General features: G+C 58.3%; 10 protein-coding genes across 10 annotated transcripts; 4 read left to right on the forward strand and 6 right to left on the reverse strand.

Moving 5' to 3' along the window:
• Positions 1–331: 331 nt before the first annotated feature.
• On the reverse strand, positions 332–809 carry B0I36DRAFT_324107 (uncharacterized protein; the record flags this gene model as incomplete). The annotated part of the gene is made up of 1 exon (XM_046154058.1): positions 332–809. The coding sequence occupies exon 1, from the start codon at positions 604–606 to the stop codon at positions 334–336; it is 273 nt and encodes a 90-aa protein (XP_046013221.1). The 5' UTR covers positions 607–809.
• On the reverse strand, positions 332–1390 carry B0I36DRAFT_384294 (uncharacterized protein). The gene has a single exon (XM_046160996.1). The coding sequence runs from the start codon at positions 1345–1347 to the stop codon at positions 682–684; it is 666 nt and encodes a 221-aa protein (XP_046013220.1). The 5' UTR covers positions 1348–1390; the 3' UTR covers positions 332–681.
• A 742-nt stretch (positions 1391–2132) lies between these two features.
• On the forward strand, positions 2133–2928 carry B0I36DRAFT_324108 (uncharacterized protein). The gene has a single exon (XM_046154059.1). It carries the CDS (start codon positions 2175–2177, stop codon positions 2634–2636), a length of 462 nt encoding a protein of 153 aa, XP_046013222.1. The 5' UTR covers positions 2133–2174; the 3' UTR covers positions 2637–2928.
• On the reverse strand, positions 2792–4183 carry B0I36DRAFT_208297 (uncharacterized protein; the record flags this gene model as incomplete). The annotated part of the gene is made up of 1 exon (XM_046148868.1): positions 2792–4183. A coding segment is annotated over one exon (1392 nt), but the record flags the coding sequence as incomplete, so codon positions are not given.
• A 615-nt stretch (positions 4184–4798) lies between these two features.
• B0I36DRAFT_349608 (putative quinone oxidoreductase) lies at positions 4799–5947 on the forward strand (the record flags this gene model as incomplete). The annotated part of the gene is made up of 2 exons (XM_046156813.1): positions 4799–5061; positions 5128–5947. 2 exons carry the CDS (start codon positions 4799–4801, stop codon positions 5945–5947), a joined length of 1083 nt encoding a protein of 360 aa, XP_046013224.1.
• Positions 5948–7187: 1240 nt separating this feature from the next.
• On the forward strand, positions 7188–10304 carry B0I36DRAFT_124002 (uncharacterized protein). Its single transcript, XM_046148083.1, has 4 exons — positions 7188–7441; positions 7514–7807; positions 7890–7999; positions 8064–10304. Exons 1-4 carry the CDS (start codon positions 7286–7288, stop codon positions 10012–10014), a joined length of 2511 nt encoding a protein of 836 aa, XP_046013225.1. The 5' UTR covers positions 7188–7285; the 3' UTR covers positions 10015–10304.
• Positions 10305–11439: 1135 nt separating this feature from the next.
• On the forward strand, positions 11440–12090 carry B0I36DRAFT_211119 (P-loop containing nucleoside triphosphate hydrolase protein; the record flags this gene model as incomplete). Its single annotated transcript, XM_046148911.1, has 1 exon — positions 11440–12090. A coding segment is annotated over one exon (651 nt), but the record flags the coding sequence as incomplete, so codon positions are not given.
• A 730-nt stretch (positions 12091–12820) lies between these two features.
• B0I36DRAFT_223330 (uncharacterized protein) lies at positions 12821–13936 on the reverse strand (the record flags this gene model as incomplete). The annotated part of the gene is made up of 3 exons (XM_046149041.1): positions 12821–12885; positions 12943–13267; positions 13319–13936. Coding segments are annotated over 3 exons (1008 nt in total), but the record flags the coding sequence as incomplete, so codon positions are not given.
• A 193-nt stretch (positions 13937–14129) lies between these two features.
• B0I36DRAFT_324118 (uncharacterized protein) lies at positions 14130–16455 on the reverse strand. The gene is made up of 3 exons (XM_046154060.1): positions 15753–16455; positions 15048–15457; positions 14130–14881 (listed from the first exon to the last, which is right to left on the reverse strand). The coding sequence occupies exons 1-3, from the start codon at positions 16050–16052 to the stop codon at positions 14311–14313; spliced, it is 1281 nt and encodes a 426-aa protein (XP_046013228.1). The 5' UTR covers positions 16053–16455; the 3' UTR covers positions 14130–14310.
• Positions 16456–16628: 173 nt separating this feature from the next.
• On the reverse strand, positions 16629–18271 carry B0I36DRAFT_324122 (uncharacterized protein). Its single transcript, XM_046154061.1, has 4 exons — positions 18066–18271; positions 17464–17617; positions 17133–17366; positions 16629–17068 (listed from the first exon to the last, which is right to left on the reverse strand). Exons 1-4 carry the CDS (start codon positions 18066–18068, stop codon positions 17040–17042), a joined length of 420 nt encoding a protein of 139 aa, XP_046013229.1. The 5' UTR covers positions 18069–18271; the 3' UTR covers positions 16629–17039.
• Between the last annotated feature and the right edge of the window lie 39 nt (positions 18272–18310).

The following is an 18310-nucleotide window of genomic DNA, read 5'->3' on the forward strand; positions in this document are numbered from 1 at the left end:
TCGGGGAACACAATCCGTGTGGGGGTGTTCAACCGTGATCCTGGCTTGCTGGCGGCGCCATAACTGGATGCAAAACCACTCAACCAATCAATGCACTGCAGCGTACATATGCAATGGCAGGCCACAGAACCAACAAAATGGACGGCCATGCAGGCTTGCCAATCAAAAGGACGGACTCTGGGTTGAATGAGGATAGGGGCGAAGTGGGCAAATGTTTGTCAGTGGCCGCGAAGATTGCTCATTGCTCGTAGTTGGGAATGCTTGCGAAGATTGGAACACATCAGATATCACTGTCTGAGAAACAAAGTGAAGGAAGGAAGCATATTCTTTTCTCTATATTCTATAGATCTGGGAGACTGAAGCGAGTGAGGTAAATGGCATATCGGTAGAGGGAAAGGAGAACTGTGCGAGAGTGAACAGGCCATTTCGTTTGTATATGCAGAAATGTGCTCGAAGGGAAGCTGGAAAGAGACAGAAGGGCTGAAGCCCGAACTTTGTCGTGTTGTGTCTCAGCACGCCGCCGTCTTCCATGGACAGGACGGGGTGTGCAAGAAGAGAAGGATGGTGACGGAAACGAAGAAGTCGAGGAAGAAGAAGAAGAGGCATATCATGCTCAAGGTTTGACGTTTGTGGGCGAGATTGGATCGTGGAGTCGTGACCGGCCAGGAGTGCTGTAATCGCTTAAGCAAGCGACTCCTTGCCCGTGCCGTAGTCAATGTTGTAAACGCCCTTGCCTGTAAAGGCGACGGGAACACCAAGCTGGTGCGGGCAGCTAGGCTGGTTGCTGACCGAGGGCGGAGGCAGGGTGCACTGCTCGTCGTATCCCCACTTGCAGACGGGGTCGAGGATGTTGAACAGGGCGTAGTTCTTGCCGGCCCAGGTGTTGCTGCCGCAGCTGGAGACGTAGTTCATGGAGTTGGCTGCGGTCAGGGGAAGCTTGCCGCCCGCGCCGCTGAGCAGGCTGGAGCACTCGGACATGGGGACGTCCTCATAGGTAGCGCTGATGCCGCCACCGTAGACGGGGTTCTCCTTGGCGCCCCTGCCCGTGACGAGGTAGTTCCAAGCATCGTAGGAAATGTCGTAGGCGCCGCCAGACTGGTCGACCTTGAGAAGGGTGACGGAGCGGCCGTTGGCAGTGACCCTGACGCAAAGCTTGTCGCAGGAGACGGAAGAGGGCCAGTAGGCAACACGGTTGGTGTTGATCTTGCAACCAAGGACACCGACCGAGGAGGAGTAACGGTCATGCGGGGTGACCGAGATGGCAGTGGCACGGCGAGCGTGCTCGGGGATGGTGCTGGCCGAGACGGCAGAGGCCGCAGCAAGGATGGACACAAGGCTGAGCTGCATCTTGACTGATGTGAGAAAGATGATAGAAAGGGGGTATCTTGGAATGGAGCTCTGTGTAGTGAGAAGACAAATGTTGTCGTCGAGACAAATTGATGTTGGCCAAGGAGCGTGTTGCGGGATGTCGGTTGCAGTGTCTAGCACTGATGTCCAAGGAGTGACTGAGAGCTGAGGAGAAGGAAGAAGCCTTTGCTGTGTTGATGAGAATCTTCAAGCACAGAACACTCGGCAGACAGCTCGTCCTTTATACGCAAAACGCAGGTTCAGATTTGGCATCTTGGAGAGGGATGCGATGAGCAATGTTTGTCCCGCAAACATCTGAACATGCAGCTGCGAGCGCAGTAGCGTCTGTTGTCTCCGTCATGAAAGGCCCGGCTGGACCAGCGTAATGAGACTGCTTGGAGTTTGCCTCTCGGTAAGGTCGAGTCAGTAGCGGAGCACACAGCGGGGCTTTGCGCCGGGCTATAATGATACATTGGTGTGGGCAACGAGCTTCATGCAGAGAGTACTCCGATGGTTGTTCTCAGGAACCCTGATACTGCCGAACTCGATCACAGAGGTCCACATTCGCCGACAAGCGAACAAGGACTCGTCTGGGCCGTCATGGACGCTACCGCTTAGGCTGTTGAGATTGGAATCATGAAAAAGTGCGCAACACCGCAAAGTAGTCTCAATCAAGTGAAGCGACGAATCGCCGCGTGGTTATTTGTTTGCAAGGACCTGAGCTTTGATCCTTGCATCCCCTACTTTCGGTGATGCAGTGGGATACCAAACAACGAAAGTCCCTTGCTTGAATTGTTTGGAGTTTGAGAGATCGCGTGGGGGCCACTATGAAAGCCTACTGTAGTAGCAGAATGCTGGCGTTAGTCGCCGGCCTGGTCTCTCACACGGCACTTCTTGCTCAAGCCCGAGGCTGGACGTGGGGCCGACGTCATTATCCCTTCGCGCGTAAGGGTTGCGGTTCATGTAACAAGCCAACAACCGACCAGATAACCATAGTTGATGAAGCATCCCTGAGATTGGGGATCCAATCAGCTTACGGCGTCACGACAAGGGGTACACCGGTACCTTGCATAAAGCAGGGCACAGCTGCAGGGTTCATGCGGACCGGTATCCTGACGAGTGAGCATTGTCTGCAGGTACGTCTTGGAGTTGGATATCAATATTCGGCGGTGTCCGAGCAGTCGCATCCATCGCGCTTCAGGCCCCTCCTCTCTCCACTAGTTTTTGGGTCGGTGCCGTCGGTCGCCACGGGCAGATATGGTTCAACAACGACATCGTGGATGGAGTAGGTGACCAGCCAAGGGGTGGAGGTTGCATACCATTTTCCCGGTCCAATTTTCGGCTGCGGTTGCAGGGCCCGTCTCCGACAGTCGTCGTGCCATTGTCTTCAGGTTCCCGGCCACTCATCCAGCAAGCCATCGACGAGCTTGCTGATGGCGTCGTCGTCTTTTGGTAGGTCGGCAACGATGCAGTCAAACCATCGCTCCGCACACCCTTCAAGAAACCAATAAGACCGCGCAGCATGTTTGATGAGCACCGCTCCAAAAGCCAGAGCAACCAGAACCGGTGCCTCTTTGCGCTCGACCAGACTCCGAAATTGTTCTGGCAGCTTGTCCAGCCAGCCGACGAGAGCAGTCCATGCGACGGTTGGGCCACGTGATAGGTGGCATAGCGCCAGCCGCTCTGAAAGTGAGTTTAGAACCGTGAGCACAGAGATAACGCCACCGGGGTCCTTCGGTCGTCCAAAGGCCGTTGTCATTTGATATGGCAACTTGTGTACCCGCAAAATGGCAGGCGGTGGTGATGGAACCCTGCGCTCGGCGGCATGGGGAATCTCATCTTGCCCAGCAGCTTCTTCGCGATGCTGGGACGGAGTGAAACTGAATGCACATCGCTGTATGAGGTGGTGGAATGACTGGAATGCATCCAGCACTTGGCCCTCGGGCCCACTGTGCTGTTGCGATGCGGCATGACCCCAACGCATGAGTCCAAGGATACCAGAGACTTGACTGTGTAAACTGGTGACCGCGTCCGCAGGCGGGGGAGTATTGGCGTCATGATGAAACACTTCAGTTCCGGCGAGGAACTGCCTTTCAAAGGCGTAGGCGCTCTCAACGTGGGGTTTCTTGATCTCTTCATGGCTGGTTGACAAAGCTAGATGGGTTGCGGCCAGAGCTAAAAGGCCGGCCATAAGGGGCTGGTGCTGTAGGGCGACCTGGACAGCATGTGTCTGCCAGTATGATCGGGAGACTTCCTCAGTGAGGGGTAGAGTCTGGCTTGTACACGAGGTGTAGTGGTGGAAGTACTGCAGCACATTGATGTCCACGGCTAGAGGTGTGGCCGTGGTGGATGCAGGCCGGGCGGCTGCGGAAAGCGGAAGGACAGGATCCCGGAGATGTGGAGGGCCCGACGAGAGGGCATCCCCCGAGTCTCCCATCGCGGCGTTGACTTCAAAGTACCGGTTCTTGGTGCCGCGGAAGAACGTCTGCATCTGGACATCAGTCGCGAACGGGGTCGGGTAGTTGGTGGTATTGTGCACTTCTGCCCAGTGACGCTTCATCCGCTTCGCGCTGACGCAGAGCATGGCGCAGCCCGGCATCACACACTTGAGTCCCGGCAGGAGTGGGAGTCCGAATACGGGCGATGACGTCGGAGGAGGCAGCTGCACATGCTCCGGGTCGAGGATCTCGAGCTGGGCAACGGCCGCCATGGCCTGGCGGCGCTCGCTGCGGTAGATCTTGTGCCGCAGCAGGTGGCTCTCGATGGCCGTCTTCTGGATCGCGTACTGGCATTGCCGGCAGATTAGCACACTGTGGCGCTCATCGTAGCGCAACAGCTTGTGGATGATTTCGGCTTCATCATCGTCGCCTGCCATTGTCGATGTGCTTGACGGACGTACAGTGCAGGATTCTGGGCGGAACACCCGCCATGGTCGAATTGGGCAGTGGACAGTAAGCATTGTGTACAGTGTATGTCCCATAAGCACGGTACACTGACACTGTCGTCGCTGACACAGCACAAGGCAGTCCGAGTGCTCCACTGTGGAGCTCGGAACCACACATGCCGTTCTGCACTTACACGGATTACATTCTGCTGGATGTGGAGGGAGTACCATGTACACAGGAATCAACCATTGTGATTTGAGAGCATTTGATAAGCCCTCGGCGATTTTCGCAATGTGAGCCCTGAGAAAAGTCTCCGTGAGGGCCAGCTCCGCCGACCTACAGGCTGGAGCTTGTGCTCGAGCATCCAGAGCTGACGACAGAGGGACGATCGAAAGTGTATATATGGAAGATCTGTCCGGCATGTCGAGGAAGAACTTCTTGGACCTTCACCAGATCAAGCTACTCAAACATCGCAACAGCAGACAAACCAACCTGACCGACTCGTCATACGCGGTCTCTCCAGTATCACCTCCCTCCACCAACGACCAACCTCAACATCAGCCACAATGGCAACGAACCAGGCAGCTTGGCTCCGTGAAGCCGGTAAGCCCCTCGAGGTTTCTGAAGCCCACATGCCCACCGCCGGCCCAGACGAAATCGTCATCGAGAACGCCGCCATCGCCATCAATCCCCTCGACAATCATATGCAGGACATCGGTGTCTTCGTCTCGGAATTCCCTGCCATCATCGGGTGTGACGTCGCCGGTATTGTTCACGAGGTGGGCGCAAAGGCTGGCGATCGCTTCAAGAAGGGAGACCGGGTTATCGGGTACGTCTTCAGCATCGGTCTCGAAGATCAATGGGATGTTCATGCTGACAATTGATACTCAACCAGCCACACCATCAACCTGATCACTAGCAAGTCTCGCGATGGCGCGTATGCACGCTACACCGTTGTCAAGGCCAACAAGGCTGCCATTCTTCCGGACAAGATTCCTTTCAAAGACGGTGTGGTAGTCCCCTTCGCTCTTGAAGCGGCTGTCTGCTCTCTGTCCGTCAAGGAGCCTGGCACTGCCCTGCCCAACGTCCCCACCCCGGCTCTTGGTCTGCCATACCCCGTCCTCGGCACCGCCACCAAATCTGCTGCCACGTCAAACAAGACGCTCGTCGTATACGGCGGTTCGTCTTCTGTTGGAAGCATGGTCACCCAGCTGGCTACCGCAGCAGGGATCCGCGTCATCGCCATCGCCAGCGCCAAGAACTCGGCCCTGTGCGAGACCGCCGGGGCCGAGGCCGTGATCGACTACCACAACCACCCGGACGACGTCGATGCCTTTGTCGACGAGGTCGCCGCAGCCGTTAACGCCAAGCCGGGACAGGAGCTCGTCGGCATCTTCGACGCCATCTCCATCCCCGAGACATTTGCCCGCGACCTGGCGATCCTGGCGAAGCTGGGTGGCCAGGGCCACCTCGCGTGCTCTCACCCGCCTCCCGCCGAGGGTGTGCCGGAGGGCGTGCACGCGGGCATGATCTTTGGGGTGAACGATGTGGCCACCCCCGTTTGGCGCGACTATGTGACTCCTGCGCTGGAGGCGGGCGAATTGAAATGTCTGCCCCCGCCGACTGTCGTGGGAAAGGGTTTGGAGTATCTCCAAAAGGCGTTGGAGATGTGCAAGGCTGGTGTTAGTGCGACCAAGATTGTCGTGGAGCTCTAGGGGACCCTGGGTAGTGTGAGGACCGGTCGTGATGGAAAGTTTTGTGCAGAGCCTCGTTTTAGACGAAGCAACATGAGCAGCTGGGCTGGTTTCCTTTTCCACGCCTCGCTGCAATGGCTTGTCTACATCATCAATCTGGCTGGTGGCAGTTCGGGCCGCCCCTCGTGATGATGTATTCCTGGCAAGAAGAGCAGATACTGCGCAGTAAGCCCTATGGCTGAAATATGCAAAATCCCGTACGGACGAGATGCACCTGCACGCTGTTGTACTGGTCCAGATCTACTACCAAGTTCCTTGCTGTGAGATCACTGTCTGACTCGCTGGCGACTGGCCCTAAGGTGATATCTGCGTTTCAACGCTGATGGTTGGCACGTGGCGCACACAGCTGGCTCTTTGCTATTTCTATGTCCATGTGCTTCTTCTTCTTCTCTGCCTTGGCTCCTGATGGTTCAGAGCTGGAAATAACTTTTCTTCGTATTTGTATGGAATAATGCAGCGAAAATTGACGCTTTTTCTCTTTTTTCTTTTTTGACACTTTTATTCTAGTTTTAACGATTTGTTGAGGTCAACGTTTTGCGCTCAGCCACAGGCTTCAACTCTGAAGACTCTTGAGATTCTCGAATGTCCCTCGTGACCATGGTTATGTGCTTGAAGATGGAGTCTACTACGACGCCGGGAATGCATTCTACGTTCCGTTGGAAGAGCTGCTATTGACACCTGGGCAGTCAGCGGGGGCAGCTGGGTCTGAAACGAGAGAAGAGTGACCAGGAACGGGCATGATTGCAAATATAGGCCGAAACGAAGGTGAATGAGAAGTAAAAGAATGCACAATGGATTAGCCACGCACTCCTCGTTGATTGCTGCCACCAGCCACGAAGTGCCCACCCTGCCATCGAAACCAGACATCAAGGGAGTGATGTGTGGAGTGGGCCCTGGAGTGATGGGCCCTGGGTGGGGACGATGCCCTCTTGGTGGGGCTCTCTCTGGGTGGTGCTCAAAGTAAACAAGACGCGCCGCAGCAGCCAATGGCGTGCGCGCAACCCCTGCTGCATGCTTTTGGGTGCAGTCCAACAAACAACAGTGTCAAGCTTCAATCCAGCTGCTCCCCTCCAAGCCATATCGCCAGGCCATTCTCTAAACATTGCTTTCAATTAAAGCAGACCTTAGCAGCACCTTGGCCTTCCGGCGCGACCAGACCACACTACCCTTCGCTCCAACAGCATCCTCGATAGCGGCATTGTTCCCTCCGCAAACGCGACCACATTCGCGGGCGCCGCGTTGCCGCACGCAGCGACACCTACGCTACTCTCGCCTTTGCTTCAACCAGCACTATTCGCCATGGAGTCAGACGAGTCTTCCGCCCAGTTCTTCGCCGTCGACACGCGGTTAGAGTCCTTCCAAGTCGCAAAGTCTGCGGCCAAGAGGAAGTCGACAGCAAAGGGCAAGGCAGCGAAGCCATTGACCTGGCCACACAGGTCGATAGACCCCATAGACGTGAGTGGACACCAAGCCACCGCGGAACCGCCAACCAGTACCACAAGAACTAACGCTGCCGTGCCCCCATAGCTCGCCCGCGCCGGTTTCTACTTCGATCCGACCCCAGAACTGCCCGATAATGTTGTGTGCTTCCTGTGCGAGAGGAGGTTAGGCGGATGGGAGGACGGTGACAACCCTTTCGAGGAGCACTTGCGCCTGTCCCCGAACTGCGGCTGGGCCATTGTCTCGGCGATCGAGGTCGGCTTGGGAGACTACTGCGAAGATGACCCTGCGAACCCACAGATGGTCGAGGCGCGCAAGGCCACTTTCGCGGACCAGTGGCCGCACGAGGGAAAGAAGGGGTGGAAGTGCAAGACCAAGCAGGTACGAGCGCACCGCAAAGCTCACCGGGCAATATCGTGTCTTCCTTCCCCCGAGCAGTGCATGCTGACACGGTCGAGAACAGCTCGTCGAGGCAGGATGGAAGTACACGCCCGCGCCTGGCTATGAGGACATGGCGACGTGCACGTACTGCTCACTTGCTCTGGATGGCTGGGAGCCCAAGGACAACCCGATGTGAGTTTCGGCCCCGAGCACACGCCTGGCAGCTTCTGGGCCTACTGACACGGCGACCACGCAGGAACGAGCACTACAAGCGATCCCCGGACTGCAAGTTCTTTACGCTCACCAACCAATATCAGCAGGCAGCCGCTGCTGCACCAAAGAAAGCCGCTCGTGGCAAAGGCGCCGCCCGAGCATCAAAAGCGTCGCGGTTATCAACACAATCTGTCGGCACGGTGGCCACCGACGTCACCGCATCGATCATTGAGGCACCCGCCGAGTACGAAGATAGTGTCATGACGACCGCGTCGGTTGCCACGCAAGGTGGTACCAAGAAGCCTCGGGCAAAGAAGGCCACCACGGCCAAGGGCAAGAAGACAAAAGCGAAGAAGGAAGAGCCTGTCGAGGTTCTTGAGGATCCAGTTGAGGAGCCCGTGGAAGACCACATTGAGGAACCATCCCCGCCACCAGCTAAGCCGGCTCGAGGCAAGAAGAGGACTAGTGATCAGGTAGACGAGTCGACGATGATCAGCGCGGAGGCACCAGCACCTAAGAAGCGGGCGGCGCGTGGGAAGGCCAGCAAGGCAGCAGACGAGTCGACGATTGTGCCGGAGCAGGACACAGTCATGGACGATGAGGAGCCGGTCGGCCCGGTGCAAAAGAAGAAGCCGAGGGCGTCCAAGGCCAAGGCGCCACGGAAAGTGTCGACAGCGTCAACAGCATCAGATGTGTCGGCTTTGCCAGAGCAAAGAGAGTCAGATCACATGATGGACGATGCAGAGATTGAGCGACAACTGCAAGCCGAGCTTGATCGTCCTCTCACGGACGACGAGGATCTTGACGCAGACTCGGACTCTGAGCGGCGCAAGGTGTCGAACCCTCAGCCAAAGGCCAAGAAGACATCTACCAAGAAGAGCAGCCTCGCCAGTCGGCAGGGTTCTGCTGGTCATCACGCCATGTTTGACCCTTCACCCGTGGACATTGACGAGGACGATATCGAACAAGAATACCGCACAATGCAGCAGAGTGTACAGCCAACGGACGAGGAGACGCAAGAACCGGAACAAGAGCCGGAGCCGGAGCTGGAGCCCATGCCTGCACCCGTCAAGGTCCGCAAGGCGGGCGCGAGGAAGGTGTCGAAGCAGACGAAGAAGGCCCCGACACCGCCTCCAGTTGTGGATGACCGTTATGACGACGACATTGACGAGCTTGCCGAAGGCCACGAGGACAGCATTCTCAGCAATGCCACCGCGGCCAGCAAACAAGCAGCCACCGTGGCATCTGTGGCGGCTCCAGCACAGAAGAAGCGGGCACCGGCTGCCAAGAAGTCTACCACGACAACTAAGGCTGCCGCTGTAGCCGAAGCCTCTGTACGGATGTCCTCTCAGCAGCGGTCGGATAGCCCCGACATGGACGACTTCCCTGAGCCGCCGAAGCCCAAGAAGGCAACCGCGGCGGCAAAGAAGGCCGCGCCTGTCGCGAAGGAGAAGTCTCTGCCGCCCCCGCCTGCCGAGGAGGAGCCCAGCAACAACCCACCAGCTACGCCACGGAGCAAGATGCCAGCCACGGCCCGGGCCAAGCAAGCGACCATCTCGCCCTCTCAATCACCACAATCTTCGGACGCTGAGAACCAGCCGCCGTCGTCCAAGCCATCCGGGACGGCGGAGAGCAAGCGGTTCGCGCTGGGTCCCGTGGCTGCCACGCCGAACCGCATGTCTCCGTCGAAGATGTCCCCATCAAAACGCCACCTCATGTCTGGTCTGCAGAGCGAGAAGCCGTGGGCTGCAGTGGACGTGGAGGCCATCTTTGAGGATCTTGACCAGGAGAATGCCAACAACACGTCGAACCTGCTCAAGGGGGGACCTGAGCTGACGACCCCGGAGAAGCTGATGACGGTGGAGGAGTGGATCTACTTTAATGCACAGCAGGCGGAGCAGAAGCTCAAGTATGAGTGCGAGTCTGTGGTGAGCGCGTTTGAGCGGGAGGGGCAACGCGCGATGCAGACCTTGGAGGGCCTGGTGGTAGAGTAGTCGGTGCTAGCGACCTTGACGATGCCATGATGCTTGATCTGGATGGGCGTCTGGTGGTTTTGGTATTTTGGAGGGTGGCGTTTCGGATTAGAAGGCGTGCAATTGGGATTGGAGTTTGGTCTGATGCTTATTGGGCACATGGAGAAACGAGAACCTTGTCCTGTGCACACAGCGGCTTCAGAAGTGACATTGTTGAGTGCTTGGTGTCGATCATGGGTGACATGCCCCGACATGGAGTCCATAAATAGAAGGGGCCCACAGCGGGCGGATCCAATTAACGCTGCTTTACGTCAGCAGGACAACCACAACACCCCATGGCTGCTCGGTGAATCAGACTTACTACGACCGTCGACGTCGCAAAATGCCGGACCGGCTGCAGTGCGAAGCATACAGCACCCAATACCTTCCAGCTCAGCTAAACTACGCGTACCGAGCGGCTGAAGAGCCTGTGTGGATCATGTGGGTGGCAGCGCCCAGGTCAGAAACTGCGTGCGCTGAGGCGTTCTTGCAGCCGTCTGTCCTCGCTCAGCGGGTGAAGTGTGCTGCCAGAGGGGACCTGCCCCAACGAACTCCATGAACGCTCATGCCTCGCTGTCAAGGGAACAACAGCCGGGTGGATGAGTCGAATCTATCTCGTCGGTTTGTGAGGCTTGAGAATGGACAATTGCGTGTGCGGTGCGCTCTTTGTCCAGGCAGTGCACTCTCAGCAGCTACACAGAGGCCCTGGCCAGGGAACGTGAAGGTCAAGAATGCAGTGGCATGCGACGAAACGACGTCCCCAGCGAATCACAGGTCCTCTTGTGGTCAAACTTGACTGGCCGAGCCTGTTTGTATGCAGGTACGGCCCCACGAGCGAGGGACGGGACAGGACGAGGGAAGCACAGTGGGGGGCCCGGAGTTTTACAGCGGTCTCCGTCCCTGCAACGCCGGCTCCGGGCTCAGCACACGACAGACACACAGTAAACGCGGGCAGACGGGCAGATCCACTGGCCACTACGCAAGCATGGCCAGCACATCTCAGCCGTGTTCTTTTGGTCTCTGTGTGTCTAATGGCCTGTGTGGATTCCACTCGTGTGGCATACACAGAGCCAGTCGAGGCTCTACTTAAGCACTTGGGCGGCCATGCATTGACAACAGACCTGGAACAAAACAGCCACAGCTCGTCCATACTTCATCATCAAAGAGGCAGAAACCGACCATTGGCAACTTGTCTCGTCAAGCGTTGATAGATTTCCGCTTTTAATCCACCAGTCGTCTCTGCTCCCTCTTCCCCCTTCGCCCACAACTCACACATTATCATCATCATCATCATCCACACCCGCAACCATGACCTCGACAAAAGCCAAGGCCGAAATCCTCTCCATCAAGGACGAGATCCGCCCTCCCCCAGAGACCATTGTCGACTCGCTCGCCTCGGGCGGTGGCATCCTGTGCGCGGGCCTTCCCCGGACGGGCACCTTCTCGCTGGCCGTGGCCCTCGACAAGCTGGGCTACAAGCACGTGCACCACATCATCCGCTACTCGAAGCTGCCCGACCAGTGGTACAAGCTCGAGGACTGCTCGAAGCGGCACTACCCGTACCTCAACCGGGGCGCCGGCCAGTCCGTCAAGCCCTACACCCGGGCCGAGTGGGACGCCTGGATCGGCCAGTTCCAGGCGACCACGGACCTGACGCCCTTTTTCTGCAAGGAGCTCATCCAGACGTACCCGAACGCCAAAGTCATCCTCGTCACCCGCGACTTTGACAAGTGGGTGCACTCGCTCGAGACGACCCTCTTCTACTTTGTCTTTGGCTGGGTCTACATCCTCGACGCCATCGCCGACGGCCTCTCGGGCCACCACTCGACCATCGGCCTCAAGGCCATGATGCGCGGCTTCTTCCAGGCCGACAACGCCCTCCAGGCCCGGCGCAACGCCCGCAAAGTGTACGACGAGCACCACGCCATGGTCCGCGCCATGGTCCCTCCCGAGAACCTGCTCGAGTACAACTACGCCGACGGCTGGGAGCCCCTGTGCAAGTTCCTGGGCAAGCCCGTACCCGCTGGTGGGGAGAAGTTTCCCCGGGCGAATGAGAGCGATTGGTTGCTCAGCGCGCGGTTCGAGACGCGCATCCTCAAGAGCATCCTGGGCGTGGCCAAGGCGCTCAAGGTCGGCGCGCCGTTCATCTTTGCGGCCGTCGGGTGGAAGCTCAGCACGAGGTACGCCGCTGGTGGTGCTGGCGCTGGCGTCGAGGTTGGCACCGCGCTGAGCGCAGGTGTGAGCACGGTCTGGCAGAACGTCACCACTGCTCTGGGGTTCTAAAATTTTGGAATGAGATGGGGGGACAAAGAAGAGTGTCGTGATGAGAAAGGTTTTCTTTTGGAGGACGGAGGTTTTGTCTTTCGGAGTCGTTTCAGATCAGGCGTCAGTGCACTTATTGGATGGAGTGGCGACGACTGCTGGAGTTCTTGACACTTCTGGATTTTCTGCCTGCTTTCCTTTGTTGCGCATAAGGCAGGAGTTCTTGGTCGCTTGGCCTGAGGTTTTGTCTTTGATACGGAGTTTGGATTCACCGGGACGGTGGGGAATTATGCATAAATCCACGAATACACCAAGTTGAACCATCAGTTTTGGATATTCTCTTCCTGTGACCGTCCTCGCCATCCATCATTACATTATTGTATTGGGCACCCATACTACTTCCAATGTATCATCTGCGCCCCTATGCATGCTCCCAAGACGACTGCAGCCCTCCTATACCGTCAACCTTGGCAGCAGCAGGCCTGGACTACCGCGGTTACAGATCAGCCATCTCACCTCACCGCGCGAGCACCAGCCCGTCTCCAGAGCCGAGCTCAACAAACAGATACCCGTCACCCTTATCACCGTGCCCTCCTTCCCCCATCTCTTCCTTCTCTGCACCCTTACTCTCACCCTTTCCCTTCCCACCACGCCCAACAGCCGCCGCCACCGCGTCCCCCACCGTCCACTGCACCCTCCTCAGCAGCGGCGCGATGAACCCACCCCCAGTTTTCACCTCGTCGTGCGTGGCGACCCAGTACCTGGCCCCCGAGGAGCGGACCGCGCCGAGCCCGTTGTGCGCGCCCAGGTTGAGCTGCTTGGTCATCCAGATGCGGACGTCGTGCAGGCCGTGCAGCAGGGCCAGGGTGCTGATCTGACGAGAGTTCCTGGCGGCCCCCAGGCCGGCGAGGTCGGAGGGGCTGATGCCGTGCGGGGAGTAGATGACTGCTTCTGCTGGGTGGTTTTGGTGTTGCTGTTGGTGTTGCTCTGCTGTCGTCGTCGTCGGCGTCGGGTGGTCAAACACGACGACGACGGCCGAGTGGTAGTAGAGCGAGTTGCCCGGGGTCACGACCCTGCCGATGCCGAGCCACGGCGGCAGCGGGGCCACGCTGAGGACCTGGTGCCAGTCCTCTTTTGCGGAGGAGTTGTCATCGCCATCATCAGAGGACGATGCAAAGGAATAGCCTGGCGTGGTGACGACGGTGTCAAAGTGCTTCCAAGAGCGGATGAGGTCTGCGGCCTTATCTGTCGCGAAGACGGGGGTGGCTGGGGGCAGCTCGCGCAGGGTGGCCTCGTGGCAGTGGTCTGTAAACTCGTGCGAGATGGCGACGGCGTCAATGTATGACGACGAGTTGTTGTCACTGGTGTCGTCGTCCCCCCTCGTCTCGAGCTGGCCCAGGATGGCCTGGAGCTCAGCTATGGTCTGGACCGAAGGGGCGACGACGTGCCACTGGGTCGAGAACCAGCTGGCGACGTCGGACTGGGGGCCCTGCAACCACGGGTCGAGCAGGATGTTGAAGTGTGACCTGCCATGGGAAGGAGATGACAGTTGTTGCTGTTGTTGTTGTTGTTGTTGCTGTGTGGGCACGGGCACCTGGAGCAGCCACGTCGTGTCGCCGTTGAGGTGGACGAGCAGTGGCTGGTGGTGGCCGCTGTCGTCAGCGTGCTTGTTGTAGGCGGCCCGCCACGAGTCTAGCTCCTGCGCCTTGAAAGTCTGCGCTGCCGACGATGCATTCATGGCTGCAGAGGCGTGATGTGATGGTGACGAAGCTGGTGGAATGAAAGAACCACCTAAATACAACTGGATGAAGGAAGCAATACTCAGATGTTAGAGTGCACGCAAAAGGACCGCCTGGGACTCGATGATGATGGCATCCATGACTGCTGGACTGGACTGGGGTCCTTCCCCCTCCAGCACTGCCCACTGCCCACCCCCGGATTTCGCCCCTGACGTGGGCGCCGGGCCGTCCCCTCCGGCCAATTTCTGCCGCTCCCACAACACCCACAGCACAGCACTCACGGCATAGCAACAACAACCACTACAAACGACTCATATCTGTAAATCCACGCCCATAAAATCTCACCAGCACAGCCCACCGACAACACGTCACGAAGACTGCTCACCACCTCCCCTTCCTTCCCCCATCTTGCCATCCCGCCCTTGACCACCTCGCTCTCAAACTCGAGCCCGTTCTCCTCCCGAACCGCCCCAAACAGACTACTCGAGTCCAACCTCCTGCTCTGTCCCTGCTCTTGCCCTTGCTGCCCTTGCTGATGTTCCGCCCACCGCGCCGCCATCCGCAAGCTCTCCAGCGTCGCCTCCCCAGCACGCAGCCGCATCCCCCTCCTCCGCGCCGTGTCCACCCCGTGCCCGACGTCCTTGAGCGCCAGCGACAGGTCCGACCACGGGGCCTCGCCGGCGGGGGGGCAGTACACCCCGCTCGTCATGCGCCGGGACGTCAGGTGCGCGTAAGGACCCAGGTTCAGCTCGAGCAGGCGCTCCAGGGTCGATGCGGGGAGGCCCGTCTTGGCCGCGAAGACGTGGGCCTCGGCGATGGCCTGGGTCATTGTTGCGGTCAGGAGGTTGCTGTTTTGCCAGCCCGCGCGCGTATTTGTTTCGTCAGTCTGTGTGTGTCCCAATGCTTCTTTGTTGCGGAGAAGTGATAATCTCGTGCAATCCAGTGCGGGCATGGTGTAGGAACTGTCTATGCCCTCGGGGGACTACTTGCTCCCAGCTTGCCCCCCTCACTTACCTCGTAGTCTTCAACAACACGGCCTTCTCCGGCTCCTCCCCGACATACATGACCTCGCGGGCAATCACGCCCCCGAGGAACGGCGATATGACATCCAGCACGTGTCTCGGTCCCGCAAACGCGGCGATGAGCTGCCCCGCCGCGGCCACGGGCGCCGGGCCGAACACGGGCATCGCGGCGAACTGCGCGCCGCCTTGCCCGGCCAGCGTCTGCTGGACGGCGACCGTGGTGTCCGGGTGGACCGTCGTGGTGTCGATGATGATTTTGCCGTGGAGCGGAGGAGGTGCGTTGTTGTGCTGTGGCCGTGACTGTGATTGTGATTGTGAGTGTGGCGGCTCGGGCTGTGAAGAGCTCGGGGGAGTGTTGACGAGCTGGTCCACCATTTCGAGGACCGCGGCGTCGTCGCTGAGCTGTGATATGGATGATAATAGGCGACATGTGTCAGCGTCATGTGTTCCTGATGGCCAGAAGCTATCCAGCCCTTTTCTGTTTGATGGGTTTCAACCGGTACCTGAGAAGGGCAACAGTGAGGCGAGGTGCTCTGCGATACAAATGGGAGAGACTCCAAAATCCCGTCGAATCCAGAGCAATGCTGAGTCTGAAAAGAAATGCAAGCGTAAAGCTCGTGGACCAGTACCACACTAGGTACTCAAAATTTACACAGTGATGAACGGAGATCACACGAGGACGTCAAAGGAAACTCACAGATAAGAACACGACGTCGCTCCCCTGCACGACCTGCGCAACACTCTCACACCTGACGCCTCCGAGCTCCTCGACCCCGGCACACCGCGAGGCGGTGCGGTTGTACACCTTGAGCGGCGGGTACATTTCCGCCGTGGTGACGGTGGCGGTGCTGGTGGTGGTGGCGGTCGCTGACATGGCGGCAATGTGTTTCTGGATGTTCCGCGCCATACCGATTCCCATGTTCCCCAGGCCGATCCAGCCAAGCCGGACGGGCAAGTCCGGCGGCGGCGCCGTGGTGGTGGTGGTGGTGGTGGACATGATGGGCGGTGGTGCCGTGTCGTTGTTCTTTCGCTCCAGCGGCTGTATTCTGTGGCGGGATGTCTTTATCCTGCTCAGTGACTCGGGAGCAGCGATGGCGAGATTCTCATTCGATTTCAAGAAAGATAGACGATCCCGTCACGGTGGCTGAATACTTCGTCGTGCCAGCAGGAGGTAATGGCCCAGTGATGTGCTGTCCGCCTCTTGTGGTAGAACCAGGGTAAGTCTTCCGGCGCACCAAGCGATGCGCGTAACAGGCCGATACTAGCTCATCAGATCTTAAAAGAAAGAAGAAGCCCCCGTGAAGAGACAGAGAGAGGGAGGGAGGTTCTCTTTACAACAAGATGCCCGTCCACAAGAAGGTCGAGCTTCCTCCCTCTTCGAAATCGGAGGGATAGGGTGGTGCTTCGGCGTCCGTCCATCAAGAGGTCCCACATCGGTCACATCGGCCGGCGGGGGGGGCTTTGACAAGCTTGACCCGTCCGCTGCGCCCTTCGAAAAGAGTCACACCCGCTCCGCCGGCACATCCCTTTGACACGGAGGACGACCGCCAAGCATGCAACATAGATCCATCTTTCCTCTTCATCCCATTACTCCGCAAGATAGTGGAACTGGACTGGTGCCCGTCAGGTGGCCTCCTCCATGTCTGGAGTCCTCACCCAAAACAGCGCATGCAGGGCTCATCAGGCAGCTTGTAGTATGTTGTAGGGTGAGAAAACAACGCAAGTCAACGGTCAAACGGATGAAGCGGCGATAAGCAACGAATCGCGTGTCTGGCTTGGTCACGCTGCTAACCAGAACAGCCAACGGCCATGGCAAAAACCGAACATCGCATTTCTCTTTGTCAAAGCAAACAATATGAACGCCTGCATCTCCTGTACCCATGCTATGTCCCGGGAATTCCTGTTGTCCATAAAACCATTATACATCATTGCTTGCGTTCCAGAAAGCGTGGTGGCGTCCACCACAGCTTGCGAGATTCGACTTCTAGTTGGCGAGGATAGTCCGGACAAGATCTGCAGGGGTTTTGTCAGCATGAGTTCACTGATTGAAGCAAAAGTCCCGGCGTGCGCGTCGTACCAGTGTAGTTGACCTGTCCTGAGCTGGTGTCGACGGCCTTGAGCAGCTCGTCCACCTCGTCGTCGGTCATCTTCTCGCCGAGGTTCGTCAGGATGTACTTGAGCTGGCCGACGCCGATGAAGCCCGTCATGTCCTTGTCAAAGACCTGGAAGCCGCGGCAGTACTCCTCGGGCTCGCCCGGGTCGCGGAAGCCGCCAGGGCGGTTCAGGATGCGCTGGAACGTCTCGAAATCGACTGGGTGGGAGCGAAGCAATGCATCAGCAGGTGTTCGACAGAACGGACAATGTGCGCGGGCTCATCGCATCACTGGTTGCATCAGAGATCTACTCACAGTCGCCACCGACGCTCTTCTCGAGGTCCTGGATCTCGGACAGGGTAGGGTTCTGACCGCAGGCGCGGAGGAGGTCGCCGAGGCTGTCGAGGGAGACACGGCCGTTGCCGCGCTTGTCGAACAACGAGAAAGCCTCCTTGTAGTTGGTAGAAGCCTGAGACTCCATTGTCAGTGGTCTGGGATCGTGCTGGTGCTAAGTGTACGTGTGTGCGAGCTGCTCGCGAGATCGGGGCGGGAAGAAGCCGTCGTGGGTGCTGCTGCTGCTGTTGGCGATGCGAATGAGGGGGGCCAGTAGGCGCTGATGCGTGATGAAGATTTAGGTGGCGCTTGCCGGTGGTTCGTGGTGCGGATCGCGGGTGTTGAAAGACGTCAAGAAGCTGTGCGGGGAGAGGCGTGGCTTGCGTGCAGTCGGCAGGTGATTGAAGAGCCCATCGCAGCAGTCGAAGTGAGGCCGGGGCGGTGGTGGCCTGGCCGACGCAAAGCTTGCTGCCGTGCTCACTGACTGGCCGAAGCAGTGTTTACGTGGCGGGTGGCAGGTGCGGGCAGCGGCTGGCGGGTTGAAAGGGGCAAAGGAGGTACATGTCTCAGCGGTGTGTACTCACCATTGTGAAGGTAGCGTTGGGGGACTGGTAGTCGGCTGGAAGTCTCTGGACTGTCGACGACGATGACGACGACTAGGAAAACTGGCGATGGAGTTTGCTTGGAGTTCTGGGAAGGTGGAGGATGGCACAAAGAGGTCTTGCGGTCAGGAAGAAAGCAGCCATCGCTGCTGCAGGGGCACAATATTAATGAAAAGGGTCCGGGCGGCGGTTGCATGCATGCAGGAAACAACAATGCGCTGGCGGCC

Source organism: Microdochium trichocladiopsis (genome assembly GCF_020744255.1).
Source record: "Microdochium trichocladiopsis strain MPI-CAGE-CH-0230 chromosome Unknown B0I36scaffold_5, whole genome shotgun sequence".
NCBI classification, from domain to species: Eukaryota; Fungi; Ascomycota; class Sordariomycetes; order Xylariales; family Microdochiaceae; genus Microdochium; species Microdochium trichocladiopsis.

Bases quoted from the DNA above. Each gene is read 5' to 3' on its own strand.
- B0I36DRAFT_384294 (XM_046160996.1), bottom strand. From the start codon at position 1,347: ATGCAGCTCAGCCTTGTGTCCATCCTTGCTGCGGCCTCTGCCGTCTCG.
- B0I36DRAFT_324108 (XM_046154059.1), top strand. From the start codon at position 2,175: ATGAAAGCCTACTGTAGTAGCAGAATGCTGGCGTTAGTCGCCGGCCTG.
- B0I36DRAFT_124002 (XM_046148083.1), top strand. From the start codon at position 7,286: ATGGAGTCAGACGAGTCTTCCGCCCAGTTCTTCGCCGTCGACACGCGG. The intron at 7,442-7,513 runs GTGAGTGGACAC...GTGCCCCCATAG, and splicing joins GGTCGATAGACCCCATAGAC to CTCGCCCGCGCCGGTTTCTA. The intron at 7,808-7,889 runs GTACGAGCGCAC...GGTCGAGAACAG, and splicing joins GGAAGTGCAAGACCAAGCAG to CTCGTCGAGGCAGGATGGAA.
- B0I36DRAFT_324118 (XM_046154060.1), bottom strand. From the start codon at position 16,052: ATGTCCACCACCACCACCACCACCACGGCGCCGCCGCCGGACTTGCCC. The intron at 15,458-15,752 runs GTGAGTTTCCTT...TCCATATCACAG, and splicing joins GCGACGTCGTGTTCTTATCT to CTCAGCGACGACGCCGCGGT. The intron at 14,882-15,047 runs GTAAGTGAGGGG...CTGGCAAAACAG, and splicing joins GTGTTGTTGAAGACTACGAG to CAACCTCCTGACCGCAACAA.
- B0I36DRAFT_324122 (XM_046154061.1), bottom strand. The intron at 17,367-17,463 runs GTGAGTAGATCT...GCTCCCACCCAG, and splicing joins GAAGAGCGTCGGTGGCGACT to TCGATTTCGAGACGTTCCAG. The intron at 17,069-17,132 runs GTACGACGCGCA...AAACCCCTGCAG, and splicing joins AGGACAGGTCAACTACACTG to ATCTTGTCCGGACTATCCTC.